Genomic DNA, 19,187 nt, shown 5'->3' with positions numbered 1-19,187 from the left:
TGGGGGTCAGGCTAGCCAGGGTGAGAAACCAGGGAGATCATGGGGGTCAGGCTAGCCAAGGTGAGAAACCAGGGAGATCATGGGGGTCAGGCTAGCCAGGGTGAGAAACCAGGGAGATCATGGGGGTCAGGCTAGCCAAGGTGAGAAACCAGGGAGATCATGGGGGTCAGGCTAGCCAGGGTGAGAAACCAGGGAGATCATGGGGGTCAGGCTAGCCAGGGTGAGAAACCAGGGAGATCATGGGGGTCAGGCTAGCCAGGGTGAGAAACCAGGGAGATCATGGGGGTCAGGCTAGCCAAGGTGAGAAACCAGGGAGATCATGGGGGTCAGGCTAGCCAGGGTGAGAAACCAGGGAGATCATGGGGGTCAGGCTAGCCAGGGTGAGAAACCAGGGAGATCATGGGGGTCAGGCTAGCCAAGGTGAGAAACCAGGGAGATCATGGGGGTCAGGCTAGCCAGGGTGAGAAACCAGGGAGATCATGGGGGTCAGGCTAGCCAAGGTGAGAAACCAGGGAGATCATGGGGGTCAGGCTAGCCAAGGTGAGAAACCAGGGAGATCATGGGGGTCAGGCTAGCCAGGGTGAGAAACCAGGGAGATCATGGGGGTCAGGCTAGCCAAGGTGAGAAACCAGGGAGATCATGGGGGTCAGGCTAGCCAGGGTGAGAAACCAGGGAGATCATGGGGGTCAGGCTAGCCAGGGTGAGAAACCAGGGAGATCATGGGGGTCAGGCTAGCCAGGGTGAGAAACCAGGGAGATCATGGGGGTCAGGCTAGCCAAGGTGAGAAACCAGGGAGATCATGGGGGTCAGGCTAGCCAGGGTGAGAAACCAGGGAGATCATGGGGGTCAGGCTAGCCAGGGTGAGAAACCAGGGAGATCATGGGGGTCAGGCTAGCCAAGGTGAGAAACCAGGGAGATCATGGGGGTCAGGCTAGCCAGGGTGAGAAACCAGGGAGATCATGGGGGTCAGGCTAGCCAGGGTGAGAAACAAGGGAGATCATGGGGGTCAGGCTAGCCAAGGTGAGAAACCAGGGAGATCATGGGGGTCAGGCTAGCCAAGGTGAGAAACCAGGGAGATCATGGGGGTCAGGCTAGCCAAGGTGAGAAACCAGGGAGATCATGGGGGTCAGGCTAGCCAAGGTGAGAAACCAGGGAGATCATGGGGGTCAGGCTAGCCAGGGTGAGAAACCAGGGAGATCATGGGGGTCAGGTTAGCCAGGGTGAGAAACCAGGGAGATCATGGGGGTCAGGCTAGCCAGGGTGAGAAACCAGGGAGATCATGGGGGTCAGGCTAGCCAGGGTGAGAAACCAGGGAGATCATGGGGGTCAGGCTAGCCAGGGTGAGAAACCAGGGAGATCATGGGGGTCAGGCTAGCCAGGGTGAGAAACCAGGGAGATCATGGGGGTCAGGCTAGCCAGGGTGAGAAACCAGGGGGATCATGGGGGTCAGGCTAGCCAAGGTGAGAAACCAGGGGGATCATGGGGGTCAGGTTAGCTAAAGTGAGGAACTGGGGAGGTTAGGGGAGTCAGGTAAGCTAAAGTGAGGAACCAGGGATATTACTGGTGTCAGGTTAGCTAACGGAGGAACCAGGGATATTATTGGTGTCAGGTTAGCTAAGGGGAGGAACCAGGGATATTACTGGTGTCAGGTTAGCTAACGGAGGAACCAGGGATATTATTGGTGTCAGGTTAGCTAAGGGGAGGAACCAGGGATATTACTGGTGTCAGGTTAGCTAACGGAGGAACCAGGGATATTACTGGTGTCAGGTTAGCTAACGGAGGAACCAGGGATATTATTGGTGTCAGGTTAGCTAACGGAGGAACCAGGGATATTACTGGTGTCAGGTCAGCTGAGGGGAGAAACCAGAGAAAGCTGGGAGGAAGGGATGAATGGGTGATGGGGCAGGGAGGGTGTGGTGGTGGGCGGGGGAAGCAGTAGTAGTAGCTCGGACAAATACTGGGATTATGCTAATTAACTGAACAGACTTTGCATTGTGAGTATTATTTCAAAATTCTGACATCAGGAAATTTATAGCACCCTTGTGGCTCAATCAAACCTTTCAGTGTAGTTGTATTCACATCTGATTAGTTTCCCCATCTTTTGTTAGGAATCAAAGCACATTTTGTTTAAACTGATTTTGAAAATCTAAGTTGTTTCCTTGGGAAAAAATGCCAAAGTCGAGCGACATGAATACAGCTTGGGGGTTGAATTTTTTCGGGAGCATGTCATTTGTAGCTCACCTTCCCAGACAGGGGCATTTCAGCTAATTGGATGGTGAGTTGACTTCAGCATTCATCGAATATCAGATTTCTATAGTGAGATGACTAATACTATTTCTAAATTTGATGAAAATATGCCCGATGGTGGCATTTAAAAAAAAATACCTGTCTGATTTACTGTTGGAATGTTTTAGATATATATTTTAATTTTATCAATTATATGACCTGACAACTGATTGGCTGAGTTTCAGCTTCAATACATGTAAATATTAACCAGATTTGATTAAAATTTTAAAAAAGAAAGAAAAATAATAGTAATTATAGTTTTACTATATCAGTCTGGGACCCATTCCACAAAGCGATCTTAGCACTACGACTATTGTAAGCCTTTGTTAAAGTATGGGAGTTACGATCATCTTACCGCTACGACTATTGTAAGCCTATGTTAAAGTATGGGAGTTACGATCATCTTAGCACTCCGACTATTGTAAGCCTATGTTAAAGTATGGTAGTTAAGATCATCTTAGCACTACAATCGCTTTGTGGAACCGGCTCCAGGAGGCAATTGCATAAATGGTTGAATATGAATATGTATTAAAAACATCAACAATAGTGAGCCAGTTAAAAGTTGCAGATTTTGGACAAAAAAAATAAATTTTATTTTTTATTTTTCATGGTTCATACTATTGGAAGCATTATGGTAATAAACAAATAGACAATGTATTAACTCTGAAACTGATTTGAACTATGAAAGTAGTTACCAGGAAGCAGTATTCATTTTGCTTGTATTAATTCATCAGGAAGTTTCCATATTGTAAATGAGTCAGAAGTGATGATGATAGCGATTAACATGTCAGCAATGACAGACACAGCTAAGAGTTGTTTTTTCTTCTCAGTTGGGGAAACAACTACTGCACAACTACGAGCGTGCTCAGCACGAGATCTCCATGTGGGACCTGCGTGACGTCAGTCTGTCCAGCAGCCAGAGAACATCGACGAATATCCCAGACCAGCTGTGTCTCAACAATGTGGGCAATCTTCAAGACAGTCGTATGTCTGTGCCCGAGCCAAGCTCCCGCCACAGCATCGTCACAGTGAAAAACACATCTCTAGTCCGGAACAGCGGCCCTGACTGTGATAACCCGAATGAAGTGATTGGGATCGACGTGATCCCTATGCCACAGAGGAAGGGTTCAGTGGGTGGTTTAAGCGGAGGGGATCCTTCTCCCCAGCCCAAGACACCTGTGAAGAGGGTGTCGTTCAGTAATACACATTGTATCATAAACGCAGATTCGTGTGAAGAAATGGTTCACTTAAGGCACCGAGATTCAATAACAAGTGCTTCAACAGATTCCAGTGAGGATTCTGCATCCAGTGGAGAGGGTAAGCATAGCCAAGGAGGAACGCGGGGGAAGCTACGGCCAAAGCTGCCAGTGACAACGGAGACGACGCGGCAGTTGTCGGAAATGTTTCAGATTTCCATGGATACATGCAGTGTTCAGTCAGGTGATAGTGCATTCTCTGATGACAGAAAGTCCTACTTGGAGAAGAGGAGATCCTCATCTTCTTCAACGTCCAGTGATAAACTGAGGCTGCATTCAGAAAGTGATCGTAGCAGCAAAACGGAATCAATAAAGGAGCAACGGATGTCGAGCACGCGCAGTTCAGGACCAATGTCTCCTCTGTCTCCTCCGCTCCAGAGGCAGACTCCAGAGCCTACCTACCAACAGCTAACCTATCAACAGCCAACCTACCAACAGCCAACCTACCAACAGCCAAAGGCAGCGGTGATGCAACAAGCACCTGTGCCTCCTCCACAGGAGAAGGCAATGCCTCCACCACCACCACCACCATCGGCAGCAGTACATTCTCCTCATCCAGTGCCCAGCAACACAATGCCACAGCCGAACCCAGTCAAGTCTCCTCCTCCCCCTCCTCCTCAGATGCAGAGGGGTCAAGGGTCTGTTCCACCTCCGCCACCCGGCCACCAGAAGGGTCATGGATCTATGCCACCTCCCCCTCCACCAATGCAGAACCAAGGGTCAGTACCTCAACCACCCATTATGCCGCCGGCACCAACAATACCTGCTCCAGCTTCACCAGTGCCAACCGGAATAAAACGACCAGGATCAACCCCACCCCAGAATGGCAGGGTGCCTCCACCGCCACCACCCCAAGGACGGGGTCCTCCTCCCCCACCTCCAGTCAAAACCAACCAGGTCATACACCCGCAAAAACAAAATCCAATGTCACCCACCCAAGCACAAAGGCCTCCCAATACAGCCATGTCACCTGGCCAGGTACCACGACCTCCAAACTCGGCGATGTCGCCTGGACAGGTACCACGACCTCCAAACTCCGTGATGTCGCCTGGACAGGTACCACGACCTCCAAATTCAGCCATGTCGCCTGGGCAGGTACCACGACCTCCAAATACGGCCATGTCGCCTGGACAGGTACCACGACCTCCAAATTCAGCCATGTCTCCACCTCCACCACCTATGACTGGGATGCAGAAGTTTACAGGACCATTTAGTCCCCAGCTATCTCGTGTTGAGCGCCAGATGAATGGGTCGGCTGGACCCCCAACTCGGTCACCTATGTCACCGGGTACCCCCCCTGGAGGCCCTCCAACAACAGCACCAAAGCCAAAACCACCTCCATTGTCGCCGGTCGGAAACCAAAACCTTGGAACAAAGTCACCCCGGAATTCGCCCACAGTTTTGTCCCCTCCTCCACCCAATGGGATGATGCCTAAGGCAGATTCCCCAAGTGCTATGGACAAGGGAGCTGGCATCCCTATGCCACCACCTATGCCACTTCTACAAACTCTACCAACACATATAATTTCTCAGAGAATCTCGCACATCAAGCACCCTTCTACAGGTACCCCTTTGAGTCAATCTGTGAAGCAAGGAGCAAAACAACAACAGACAGTATTGCAAAAGAACCGTGTCACAACAAATGGTGGTATGCACGAAGATCACGACAGTGAATCATATGTGTCAGAATTATCCAAGAGGTCACACAATCATCCGCCTCAGTTCGGACACAACATGGCACACGGCAACCACACTGCTGAATGTGTTTCTATGCCCAATCAAAGCATCGCGGGGGCTAACCATAGACGATCAGCATCAGCGGGGGGCAATGTTATGAAACCCCTCGGACCCCCGGTGGCCCAGAAACCAGACAGTAAAAAAGCAAATCCTCCTCCGCCACCAAAACGCAGCGAGCACACAAGGTTATCATCAGACCAAGCCAGGCAGCTGAGACTGCAGCAACAGAAGCAGCAGCAGCAGCAGCAGCAGCAACAACAACAACAACAACAACAATCTGGGGGAGAAAGCCCAGCAGTGGCTGATCCTATCTACGAAAACTGTGAAGGTATTATGGACATTAATGAGCTTCCTCCACCACCACCTGAGTTTCTGGAAGGACTCTCGCCCCAGCAGCAGGAGCAGCAGAAAGCGCTACAAGCTTGCAAGAAACCTCGTCCTCCTCCCCCGCCTCCGAAACGAAACAAGGATACTCACCTGAGCCACTGAGTGTTACATTAACCTGCGTCACAGAGGATCCGTTGGCTCAAATTTGCAATAAGCTGAACTGATTGTGAGCAGCCATCTGTGTTCAGTCCTGGAAGGTTCTGATGTGCCAGAGTGATGACGTCATGGCATTGGCTATGATCTGTAAGTCATTCACGTTAGAGCCTGGAGGTGTTAATCCAGGGGAACTGTTGTTGAGAGTTACTGCTACTTTACAGAGGTCCGTTATAGTTGACAATGTATTGTTCATTACGTGTCTTGCCACTGAGGTTGTTAGCATTATACGCAAGGGTTGGGTGTCGGCAACTTGATGGCATCACTGTAGATTCTTCGTCTTTGTCCACATTTTGCAACCACCCTATTGATTGTACAATTTAGCCTCTTTGACCAATTCATGTGCCATATATATATCTGCAAGCATATTACATCATCGGTCAATTAACTTCAAACCTCTCATTTAACATTGTGAACGGATCTCAAACTTACATCATTCAAAATTAATGAAGCGTACCACTTGGACAAGATTCTGGTGAGATTTTTCAAATATTTTAATTTATTAGTTTGGAACCCATTTTGCCAAGAAGTCATGATTTTGCTAGTTTGTTGTAAGGTTGCTATTTGGTTGTTGTTTTAGATAGTGAAATTAACAAACTACAAGTCAAAACCAGCTTGTAGTATTTATTTTGTGTTTTCGACAAAAACATAATTAGTGTTGATATACACCAATGAAGGAGCGCTGTTGGAAAATCTGGTTACCATGGTTACTGCTTCCAAATGCTGCAGCTGATGTATGCTGATAGTTTAAGGCATGTTTAAGGACAGGACTTGTGTAAAATACTTCAGGAGGCCTTATGACTTGGTTTTTGATACTTCGTGAAATTTACATTTTATGTTTATACACATAGATTAGAAATACCTTACCTGATTGTCATTCAAACTTGTCCAGATCCAAGATAATGAATGAATGTTCATACCAGCATCGGTTATAGAATTTCATTCTTATGAGTCATAATGAATACTTACACCAACAGAAGGGTTGACAATATTCTTACCAGCATATATAAGAAATAACGAATATTTATCCCAACATGTCATAATGAATATTCATTCAAGTGCGGTCATAATTATTCATACTAGCAGAGGTCATACAGATTATTTATACCAGCATGGGTCATAATGAATATTCATACCAGTAGAGGTCATAATGAATACTAGTATTCATACAAGCAGAGGTCATAATGAATATTCATACCTGAAGAGGTCATAATGAATACTAGTATTCATACCAGCAGAGGTCATAATGAATATTCATACCAGCAGAGGTCAACTGGTCAAGTTCCTATTTTCCAACAGTATCTCCATCATTTTTCATGGTCATGTCATTTGCATAATATATCATCCTTCACTTCTCAGATGTGCCAATATTTTATTTTAGTTAAACTGTCAATATTTATGTGAGTCAGTCTTTAGTGACATCTCTACCCTTTTGTTATATTGTTATGTTATACTTGTATGTGCTTCTGTTGACTCTATGGTGCTCTTAACATGGCTAGCTGCTTGAACAGGAAGCCTACCATCCTTTCTAATTCTCACATGGCAGAGACCTGTCATAGCTTTCACTTTCTTTCAATCTTTGTCTTTTTCTATTCGCAGTTCTTCTAATGTGCGATCGTTGAAACATTAGAGATAGCCAGGTTTGTTTTGTTTGTGACAGATGGTAATTAATATAAGGACACTTGTTGGTGGGAGCGCTGTTTGGAACACGATGATGCGTTTGTACATACTTCATGTGGCGTTTCCTGTAGGATACTCTGTGTTAGCTGGGAGTGTACAATTTCTATTTTCTGCTTCAAGGGGACATCTCAAAATCTTTTATGTATTTTTTAAAATAATAATTTTGAAACAAATACATTCTTCAGACATTGTGTCAGGGGAACAGTTTCTGGTTTGAAACAATTATCCTACTATTGTGGTTTGGTATTTGAAAAGACATAAGATATTTTGATATGGTCCCTCAGCTTACTTTGTGCAATAGACAATAGACTTTGGTTGCCAGTGGTAACCAGGATTTGATGTTAGTCTTATTGTAAAAACATTCATTAATTGACGATGTCTGTGTTGAGCTAACTTTCCAGCAATTCTGTGTATATCTGGATCTCACTATAAGATTTCATGATGTTTGTCAAACAAATATCAAGTTTCATATTCATGCTGAAAGGGGAGATAATATATTTATAACACGATCACATGTAGTGTAATTAAATGGCATTGTGTCTACATATAGACAGTGTTTTATGAAGCATGTCGCCAGGTGTGTTTCATCTTGGGAAGGATATTCCTGAAAACTGCTGATATTTGAAAAATGAATCACTCTTTATTGTATTACTGAGTCAAATAGGATTTCTTTTGAAATTAATACAACAATTAAAGGTTTAAAATTTGCAAAATATATTAAGGATTTGTGCTATAAAAGTGTGTTGAATACTAGCCCTCAAACCTGATGTTATTTATACACAGGTATAGGTGTGTTTTTATATCCAATGTGTCACACTTACATTTTGGGAGATAGAGATATTCGAAATAATAAGTCAGTTTAACAGACAGTAGTGTTATACAGAAATAGATATTGAGTTTCAAGACATATTCCTTCCAGATGGGTTGTAGGTAAACATGGCTACATCAGACTGTATAGTTGTACTCTGGTGCCCTACAGGTAATTTGTATGTGGATTTTTGTGAGAAAACACGGAAAGTTATCAGAATGTGTGTTTTTGTACGATGACCTGCCATCGTCTGCTTTTCTACCGACTTATGCAACTGTCTCCATATCGTGAAATGAACGCTCGTTGTGACAGTGCCTGTGTGCTTGTGTTGTGCTTGAACAATAACGCTTGCTGATATGGAGGATTGGATTGTCAACATATTCATGTGGGACTCTGTCTGCTAGTCAAGGATGTGTATATAGTACCCGACTATTTCGTGTTGTGGGCGATGTCTAGTCAAAGCCTCCATCGCCAAGGACGACAGGACGGGAAGTTGCCAGAACATGCCCTGGTTTTCAGGGAAGTGATTGTAAGAGCTGGAGGATTGTCACAGGAAATGATCATCTGAGAACAATTATCATTTGAGAACAATGATCTGAAAACAAGGGAAAATGAGAACCGTGATCTGAGAACTGTGGTCTGAGAACAATCGTTTATGAGAACTGTGGTCTGAGAACAATCGTTTATGAGAACTGTGGTCTGAGAACAATTGTTTATGAGAACAGTGGTCTGAGAACAATCGTTTATGAGAACAATGGTCTGAGAACAATCGTTTATGAGAACAATGGTCTGAGAACAATTGTTTATGTGAACAATGATGATCTGAGAACAGTGACTTTTGAGATGACGTGAGAACAAGGATTGTCTCATTTTCTGACAATGATCACTTGACAACAATGAGACAACAATGATTGCGAGGACATTGACTTCTGACAACGTTAATCTGAGAATAATGTATGAAAACCATTTGGAGAAAGTTACTATGCCAGTCTGCCACACTGTAAGTGAATGATTGAACACTATCAGGGATCTAGCTGTATGTTATACCATTTATTGCTACAGGTATCACATTGCAAAAGTCTAATAATAACTGTTATGAGAATTACCTAATTTAGATGTTGTGCAATGGCATATAGCTCATGTATTTTTGGCTTATTCAGAAAGGAATATTAACACAGTTAGAAATGACTTTTGTGAGCATTTCTGTTGTAGAAAATATAACAATTTAGAGTTAAGCATGTATTTTCTGCATCAAATCAGACATTAGAAAGTTGGCCATATTGTATATGATTTATCTCAAATCATTTTGTAATTTTGATTGATGTTTAAAAATTTCTACAGGAAATATATGATAACATTTAGCCCAAAAGCTCTTTTATGAAAACCAGATGACCAAATTTGTTAAAGAATGGTGTATTTATCAAATCCAAACTCAAAATCAATTTTGAGATCAGTGTAAATTTAATTATCAGTTTTATGAATGATTCTTGGTAAATTTCTGTGAATTGTTTTGCTAAATCGGTGTGTGCAATATAACCCTGAGTAAATGTTGTCTGCTTTTTACTGACGGTGCCAGTGTTCTGACCTTCACCTCTCATGTTCTTCTGTTGTTGATGCTTCTTTTGGAGAATGCCATGCAGTCTCGCACATCATACCATGAAAGTCAGGTGCAAAACAATACAATACATACGATGCACTGTTACGCAGGACGATGGAAATACTTCTAAACAATTAAAATTTAATTAAGATTTAATTAAAATTAAAGAGGTGTGCTTCAACATCATTTGTTTTCTTTGTTCACAGTATGACATAGTTCCTTTACGAATTAGTTATGACAATCCAAAAATATTTGTTTGGTTTTAATTGGGTTTAAGGCCCAATAAAATAATTTAAGATTAAATTAAAAATTAATTTTGGTTTGTTTATGTCTATATTTAACTAACTGTTGAGACATCTGTTGATGTTTATGAATTTCACATGATACACGTGTGGTAGATCGAGCTATGTATATGGTGTATCCTAAGTGAAGAAAGGGGCGGTAGGGTAGCCTCGTGGTTAAAGCATTTGCTCATCACACCGAAGGCCTGGGTTCGATTCTCCACAAGGGTACAATGTGTGAAGCCCATTACTGGTGTCCCCTGCCATGATATTGCTGGAATATTGCTGAAAGTGGCATAAAACAAGACTCACTCACAAAGTAAAGAAAGGAGGCAACACAGTAGTTATCTTCATCTTCATCTGTAGTTTGGGGCGGTCGGGTAGCCTAGTGGTTAAAGCGTTGGCTCGTCACGCCGAAGACCCGGGTTCGATTCCCGCCATGGGTACAATGTGTGAAGCCCATTTGTGGTGTCCCCCGCCGTGATATTGCTGGAATATTGCTAAAAGCGGCATAAAACCAAACTCACTCACTCACTCATTCATCTGTAGTTTCATGTGGGATGTTTGGTAGGGAGACGAGCATAGATCTTGATCTAATAATTCATTTATAATGGGCTTATGTTAATTGTCTAAGATACCTTCAGAATAATTAATTGTAAAGATTCTGTTTTTATTTTTACAAAAAGCGCCCTGACCATCTTCTTGACCAAGCTGTAAGTAATATTTACCAGCTGTCCCCATAAGACCCAGAATTTGAGTGAAAGTGTGTCTATTCATTGGTGGATATAAGAAATGTTTTTACAGAAAATATTAGCACAGAAGTGGGATATAATTATAACTGCATTGTTACTATTATTGAAAAAACCAAGCTTCATCACTTTTCATCGAACGCTGAAAATAAATTAACTTGTTGCTTATGGTTGTAATCAGTACCCTTTGTCAGTTTTCTAAGTGCTCAGAGTGTTTATTACAGCAAATACGGTATCTGTTTAAGTACTCACTCTGTTGCCAGGTAGTCCTTGCATAACAGTGAGTGAGTGAGTGAGTATAGTTTTACGCCGCTTTTAGCAATATCCCAGCAATATCATGGCGAGGGACACCAGAAATGGGCTTCACACATTGTACCCATGTCGGGAATCGAACCCGGGTCTTTGGCGTGACGAGCGAACGCTTTAACCACTAGGCTACCCGACCGCTCCCTTGCATAACAGTGCATCACACTCATTGCATGCAAACAGTTGCCATTTTTAATCTGTACTCAAAAATACTTACCTGTAACGATAGAAATCATGTCTGGCGTTTAGAAGTTGGAAGAGCATGAAGGCATTTTAAGAATGTGACGTCTTGCGACTACTTCTTGCCTTGGAATCATTTAAACAATGAGGGGCAAGTAGCCCTAAAACCTTGTTACAACGCTAAAAATATTCTTTAAAAAGTTTCATGGTTGAGTGAAAATCATTACCTGATGAGGGTATCGGTTGTACTGTTTTTGTTTTAGAAGAAACATTACATAAATCTGTTGTGAATATGAATATATTATATTAATAATATTTGAGCATGGTAAAAGATGGAAACCACGAAGGATGATGAGTTTTGATTGTCCATGCACACTAGCAGTACTGTTAGGATGTTGAGTGAGGTTTTTGAGTACAATTACATACATCACAACTTTCTCTAGAATATGCTGTTACTCTTGACTGTGGACAAGGCATCACCTGTACATAGTCGTCTATATTCTGATGGCCTGTCTGGAGGACACACAGACGTACGTACGACGACACGCAGACTGTGGTGGTGCGTGGTGCTGACAACACGCTGCGAGTGGCCACCCATAGCTCGGTGTCCTAGTGTGTAGACTGTGATGTACTCACACCACATGATAATGTACATTTTTGAATAAAATATAATGCAACCCTATGAAAATTTCTGTTTTCTTTTTCCTTAGAATGTGTTTTTTACAGTTCTTTAGTTGTCACGGAAATGAGTGAGTGAGTGAGTGAGTATGGTTTGACGCCGCTTTTAGCAATATTCCAGCAATATCAAAGCGGGGGACACCACAAATGGGCTTCACACATTGTACCCATGTCGGGAATCGAACCTGGGTCTTCGGCGTGACGAGCGAACGCTTTAACCACTAGGCTACCCGACCGCCCCTCACGGAAATGACGTGTGACAGTGACAAAAAAATACAAAACACAAGATGGGATGGGATGATCCACGAAGAGAAATGCATTATCATGGGCAAATAAGTGAATGTTGTGTGACGCCACAGCCAAAAAATGTTTCAGCCGCATCATGGCAGCAGATTACCCAGTGGTCGATGTTATGAACATCGTCCCATGCTGGTAGGGTTCAAACATAAACAATCAAGTACCCGAGCCTGTTGACCTGATCCAATTTAGTCGCCTCATACACACAACAATAGAGTGCTAGGGACCTTTTGTTCCTTTGTTTGTTGTTTAACGCCGCACTCAGCAATATTCCAGCGGCATGACGTCGGTCTGTAAGTAATAGAGTCTGGACCAGACAATCCAGTGATTGAGATCATGAGCATCGATCCACGCTATTGGGATACGATGACATGCATCAACCAAGTCACCCAATCCTGTTAGTCGCCTCTTACGACACACACACACACACACACACTGGATCCACCCTCTGCATGGTGTTCTTTCAAAGTGATGATAGATCAACATCCTGGTGACAGATGAAGGAAGGACAGATTTTGTTTCCTTCCTTATATCTAATTAAAGATGGCATGAATCCCCGCTGTAGGATACAGGGACAAACCAGCTAGGAGGCCAGTGCAGGATGAGTGAGGGAGTTGGATTCAAGTCTGCGATTAGGGCAAGACTTTTGAGGAAACTGATTTATGAATTCCAATAACCCCTGAAAAAGTGAAAATAAATATACAAGAAAAATACTTTTATTTTCCTAGTCTGCTGATCAAACTCACAAAATAATTGTGCATACAATAGTTTAATATATTTCACCAATGGACCAGGACTTTTCTCACATAAATCCATAATCGAAACATGAAAACAATCTGGCCAAGCAGTGTTCCAGTCATGTCTTACATGTTAGTTTAATGGAAGTACAACGTGATGCCAGTAGTTCATATTTATCACTTTAGTGACTACAGTGTGGTAAATCTTGGAGTTGAACCCATGGCGCACAACTCATGCTGCATATGCTGTGCCACCCACTAATGAATGACCGGGAACCAATGAAACGGTGTTGATATGGACAACGGGCTTAAAGCAGAAGCATCAGGATTGTTAAGCATGGTTGCAGAAATTGCAGTCAATAAAGATAGTCATTCCCTCAAGATTCTGGACAAATGGGGTTTCAGTCTACACTATAGTGCAACCTCGTTTATCCAGATGATGGAAGAAATAATAATTATTAAACAATTTCTGAAATTCTTTTTCCAGCAAGCATGGGTTGCTGAAGACCTATTCTAACCGGATCTTCACGGGTAGTACGGATCTGGTAGTGGTAGTGATAAAGCTAGTGGTAGTTAGATTTGGGGCGAGCTTGGGCCATGAGGAGCCTATTTGCGCCAAACGTCACGTGGAGAAATGTACAATAAGACATTAAGAGTTACTTCCCCTGTCCGTTGTTTTCGCAAGCACGCGTTCCCGGGAACAGTGAAGGGTTGTTCAGATGACGACAATAGGAATGCACCGGAAACATTTTCATGATTAATATACTTTAATCCTTTCTAACACTGTGTGTCAATTGTAAATATATATGGAAGAAAGATGTACAGATTTTGTACTCCATGGAAATAGGGTATTTTATTCGTCTATATTCCGCATGTCAGTAGTTTCCGCAGTCCATTGGTTACCATCAGCTTACCGTAAAAGGCGACTATGCTTGTCGTAAGAGGCGACTAACGGGATCTGGTGGTCAGGTTCGCTGACTTAGTTGATACATGTCATCGTTTCCGTATTGCGTGGATCGATGCTCATGATGTCAATCACTGGAATGTCTGGTCCAGACTCATTTTTTTTACAGCTTACATATAGCTGGACCATTGCTGAGTGCGGCGTTAAACAACAAACAAACAAACGTTTGTTAATGAATTCACCCACCACACAAATACATTCATGTAACGAACGAGTTGAACTTCCATAAACATGAGACATTGTTTGACGATCTTCGCAAAATGCTTGCCCTGTTTTGCAGGATTCTTCTTCTGAGTGAGAGAGATGGGTTTAACGCCGCTTTAAACAGTATTTCAGTTATATGACGGCGTGTCAGGTTGATGTGGGAGGAAAGCCCGAAGTGATGCTGGTCTTTCTGAAACATGTGATGGTAGTACTCACGATTGTGTCCTTCTCAAAGCTATATTTAGTGTGATGTAGTGTAAAACGTGCTTTTAAATCTATAAAACTCATTTGGACTACAAGAAGCGACCGATACAGATATCTACAATCTGACATGTTGAACGAGTTGGAAGTATTTTCAAAGAGAAATCCTCTCGATACCTATCTAATCGAGATATAGTTACATTTATCAATGAAATATAAATATATGAGAGCCGTGCGAGATGAAAGTTCAAATTGTGACTTACTAACAGTGTCTGAAATTCGCTTTAAAAAATTTAAAAAAACTGTAGGCCCAGTGGAAAAAACTGTAGGCCCGAACATTTTAGCTGAAGCAGGGAGACATACTCTTGAATATAAATTACAAAACACAACCAGTCAACCAGAAGTTTTTACTGCCATCACACCGAGTTCCCAGAGACTCGGTGGTGATAGATGAAGCCAACATTTATCAGGAAATTATCAGCTTGTAAAACATCATTTGAAAGATCTAATCCTACTGTTTATAAAAAGGAAAGTTATGTTTATCACATTACTTAAAAAATGCTTAATAATTAATTACTGAAATAAACTGCATCCCGGGCACAAATTTGTCGGTCTCGGGCCTACGAGCCGATGTCTATTTCGAACACTGCTAACTAATGTTCAAGGGGCACGGGTGGCCCAGTCGTCTAAGGCGCCGCGATTCACTGTGCAGAGTTGCCTCCCTTGGGCACGCCAGAAACCTATGATTGTGGGTTCGAATCCCGGTTCGCCCCGATTATGTTTCTAGGTTTGTCAGCACCATACCCGTGCTCGTGGGTTTCACCGAAGTGGTAAACGTCTGAGACCTGTATCACTTCGGGCTTTCCTCCCACATTAAGCTGACACGCCGCGATATAACTGGAATACTGTTAAAAGCGGCGTTAAACCCAACTCACTCACTCACTCACTACTAATGTACAAGACCTATCGTCCACACCGTAACACATCGGACGTAGGGTCAGAAAAGAATGAACGTATAATCAGCTGGATGTGAGTGAGTGAGTGAGTGAGTGAGTTAAAATTGGAACCGTCGACGTACTGTCCCATTAGCGTCGCATCGGCGTTATTTCAGCGACGAGAACGAGATTTCATTGCTGCAAGCTTTGTTTGTTTGTTGTTTAACGCACGTGATATAAATACATCGAATACAAACAGGAACATCCATCCACGACAAAAACTTCTTCAAATGTATATTTATTGCTTGAGCGTTTTATCAAAGGGGGTAATGCATTAAACTAGCCCAAAGAACAATGTCATACATTTTTATACATGGTAAATTAATTCCTTTGGTGCAGTGAACCTACTTGTATTAATGATTGTAAAACATAATTTGATGTTTTGGGGGCAAATGGACCTTAGTTCTTGTCAAAGTCCCCCTTAAGCAACCATCACCACCACCACCACCACCACAACAACAACAACGATTGAGCCAATTTTACATCGGCCAAATCGCCCTATAAATCCACCAGCCAGCCAACGAAGACTGTAAGAGTTACTTCCCTTATACCATTTATTTAAAAGAAGCGTTCGATCATCCACTCTTAATACGACACAAACTTGGATCCTGTGAAACAAGGAAGTGGTATCTCCTGGAAAAGACATGTGCAGCAACCACGATGCAACCACAAGTCTGTCTTGTGAACACATACACCATAGCACGGCATTTAGAGAGAGGGAGAAACTGGAAAGAGGAAAGTTCAGATCGTGACGATCCATTTTTCAAATCGTAGCCACGGAGAAGTACATTCTCACGGAGAACAGACGAACTAAAACTGGTGTTAAAAAATGTCTCTTTGTCAGGAGGTGAATGTCCTCAGATTTTCTATAAAAATGTAATCTTATTATCATCAATTTGTCCGAAATGTTTATAAGTCTACGGAATCCCGTTAGGGTAATTTCTTTTATTTTATTATCTTGAAGATTCAAGAAACTAAGTTGAAAATGCAAGTTGCTATTTTGAAAATTCAAATTATGTATAAGAAAAGTCAGTTCTCGTCTTGAATTCTAAATTTGACAGGAATTTAACTTTATATTTAACTTGAAACCCGCTCGAGGCAGCCACCATCATTGCGTTACCAGTGCAATTTAACTGGTAATTTTGAATATTCGGAATATATTTAAATTTATTAAAGCAATTTCAAAAGCTAGTTTTAACTAACAAATTACGTCAAAATGACTGTTGAGAAAAATACAAAATTAAATCTTTTGTCTTCGATTCTTCCTTTTTTTTGAAAACTACCATATCAAAACAAAGAATCGTTCAGCGTATCACCATATTGTTTTTAGTCTGTTATATATTTGTGTCCAATACACACTGAGGCGTTCCCGCGTGGCTGGTGAGAGAAGATGGTAACCATAAAGCCCTGTATCTGGGGGAGATCCCCGCACTTTCCAAGTCCAGTCGAAAGGTGCAACGACTGAATATGGATCCACCCTTTTCCTTGCGTCGCTATTCAACACGCTTCGGAAGCCTGGAGATGAGTTCAACATGGCCGCCGCCATTTTGACTCATTCTGCACGTGCGGCTTTGAAAGTTTAAACCAAATGTCAACTGACAGAGATACGTCTAATCGAAGACAAATGGCTCACGCTTTGTTTGTGTTTTATTGTGTCGGGGATGAAGCTAGGGCCACCTCTCCAGTAGACCTGAGTAAATGTTCCAGAGGTATTGTCAATAACGACACTCCTGGCGAAGGTGGCGCCGTTTGAGGTAAATCCGATGTTTCTGCAAAACTTGTATTATTTGCTCCCATTACAAATAAAACGCAGGGAAGTAAAGTGAAACTGGCTGATGTAGCAAAGTAACAGCGATATCACGACGTGGGACACCAGAACCGGGCTTCAAACTTTGTGCTGAATGGCCTTTCGGCGTTACGAGCGAACACTTCACCCATTAGGCTACCCAACATCCCCATTAGTGGTTTAGTGAGTTGCTTCTCTGAAGATAAAGGCCGGTCGGGTAGTCTAATGGTTAATGCGTTCGCTCGTCACACCAAATGCCTGGGTTCGATTCCCACATGGGTTAAATATGTGAAGCCCATTTCTGGTGTCCCCAGACATGATCTTGGCGTTTTAAATGTATGCCTTGTATTTCAAATTTGTTTTTATGTACATGTAGCTGAATATTTAATGTTTTTGGCTGATGCTGATATACTCGTTTGATGTTCTGTAGTGTTGATACATTTAACCTGTAAATCCAACCTAAACCAGGTAATACGTACAAATCTTCTTACCAATCTGAATGTCCCTGATGCCACCGTGCCTCGATGACAAGTTGACACCGTTGCCATTGGTTTTTCATAACATATCAACTACCCCAATGCTATTGTTTTAGATAGCAATAGCCCGTATAACCAGACCTTGCCTCTGACCTGTGGGCAGTTGCAAGACATCGCTGCATCCTCAATCAGTTGTGGTTGTTTTGCCGACAAAGTGTGGGTGTTAAATTGAAATATCATGTCTTCAGTATTTATATTGCTGTAATTTGCTAATGTCAAACAACCTATCGCTATCACACAACAGGTGCTCTTGTACAGCGCCAATACGGAGTACACCCCGCCCTTTATGCATATAGTTCATAGATGTAAATACACTAATCGTAGGCAGCTTGTAGCAACAAACATACGCTTGGTACTTACAGCACGGCCGTACATTTACTGACTCCTGTTAGATCCTTGCGGGAATGGAGTAAGAAGAATAGATCTGTCTCCCAGGATAGAATTGGAAAACTTATTAATGCACGGTGAAAGGAATGGCGATTGAATAAATGATGAATGAATTGTAAATAAAACAGTGAATGCGTGATGGATGAATGGATAATGATTGTGAATGGATGGATAGCTGATTGTGAAGGAATGTGGTTTGTTATTCCAGCTATATGACGGCGGTCTGTAAATACTCGAGTCTTGACCAGATAATCCAGTGATTGACATCATCAACATCGAACATCGAGCATCGCAGTTGGGATACGAGGACATGCAGCATCCAAGTCAGCGAGCCTGACCAGCCGATCCCGTTGTGTTGGTTAGTCGGATGGATAAATTAAAGAAGAATAAGAATTTGTTTGGTTTCTTGTACGAGCATCCTCACGGGCAGTGTACACAGACTCTACAAGCTGCTACAACATGAGGTTATACACGAAAACATGGGTGTAAACATAATGTCATATAGACAATATTGAAGTAACATACAGCCTTGAAATATATGGTGAGGTGAGGTCAAATCCAAGATTATTGCACTTATACACGCGTGTTTGTATGTGTATGTGTGTGTGTGCGTGCGTGCGTGCGTGCGTGCGTGCGTGCGTGCGTGTGTGTGTGTGTGTGTGTGTGTGTGTGTGTGTGTGTGTGTGTGTGGCTACGGCACTTGATACAGAACGGAGGATCCTCACTTTTCAACAAAAGATGATGATGTTAGATGTTACATCCGAGATCTAATGCAAACGAAATGGAACACCCGAGTAAATAATACAGTAAACAACGTTTGTAACGAGTCCCGGTCATTTTCTGTATACTCCCTTTAAGTTCGTAGTTTACTATAACTAATTACATCCAATAAAAGGCACTGCCTGTTACACCTACTTGGGATGTCAGTCCAGATATGAGGAGGTGATAATGCGACGATCTCCGGCCGCGTCACACCAAAGGA

At 42.7% G+C, this 19,187-nt stretch overlaps 1 protein-coding gene across 6 annotated transcripts in view; it reads left to right on the top strand.

Moving 5' to 3' along the window:
- The window catches only part of LOC124140410 (ras-associated and pleckstrin homology domains-containing protein 1-like), a 220,791-nt gene extending 208,693 nt beyond the window's left edge, over positions 1 to 12,098 (top strand). For all 6 annotated transcript variants that reach the window (XM_046507950.2, XM_046507947.2, XM_046507948.2 and 3 more), the window contains one exon: positions 3,117 to 12,098. In XM_046507950.2, coding sequence (XP_046363906.2) covers positions 3,117 to 5,768 — 2,652 coding nt within the window. In that variant the 3' untranslated portion in view covers positions 5,769 to 12,098. The remainder of the gene's footprint in view (positions 1 to 3,116) is intronic.
- The last annotated feature ends 7,089 nt before the right edge of the window (positions 12,099 to 19,187 follow it).

Source organism: Haliotis rufescens, unplaced genomic scaffold, assembly GCF_023055435.1.
Source record: "Haliotis rufescens isolate VD_foot unplaced genomic scaffold, xgHalRufe1.0.p SCAF_37, whole genome shotgun sequence".
Classification (NCBI taxonomy): Eukaryota; Metazoa; Mollusca; class Gastropoda; order Lepetellida; family Haliotidae; genus Haliotis; species Haliotis rufescens.
The sequence above is the reverse complement of the archived record's forward strand: the minus strand, read 5'-3'. Positions and strand labels throughout refer to the sequence as shown.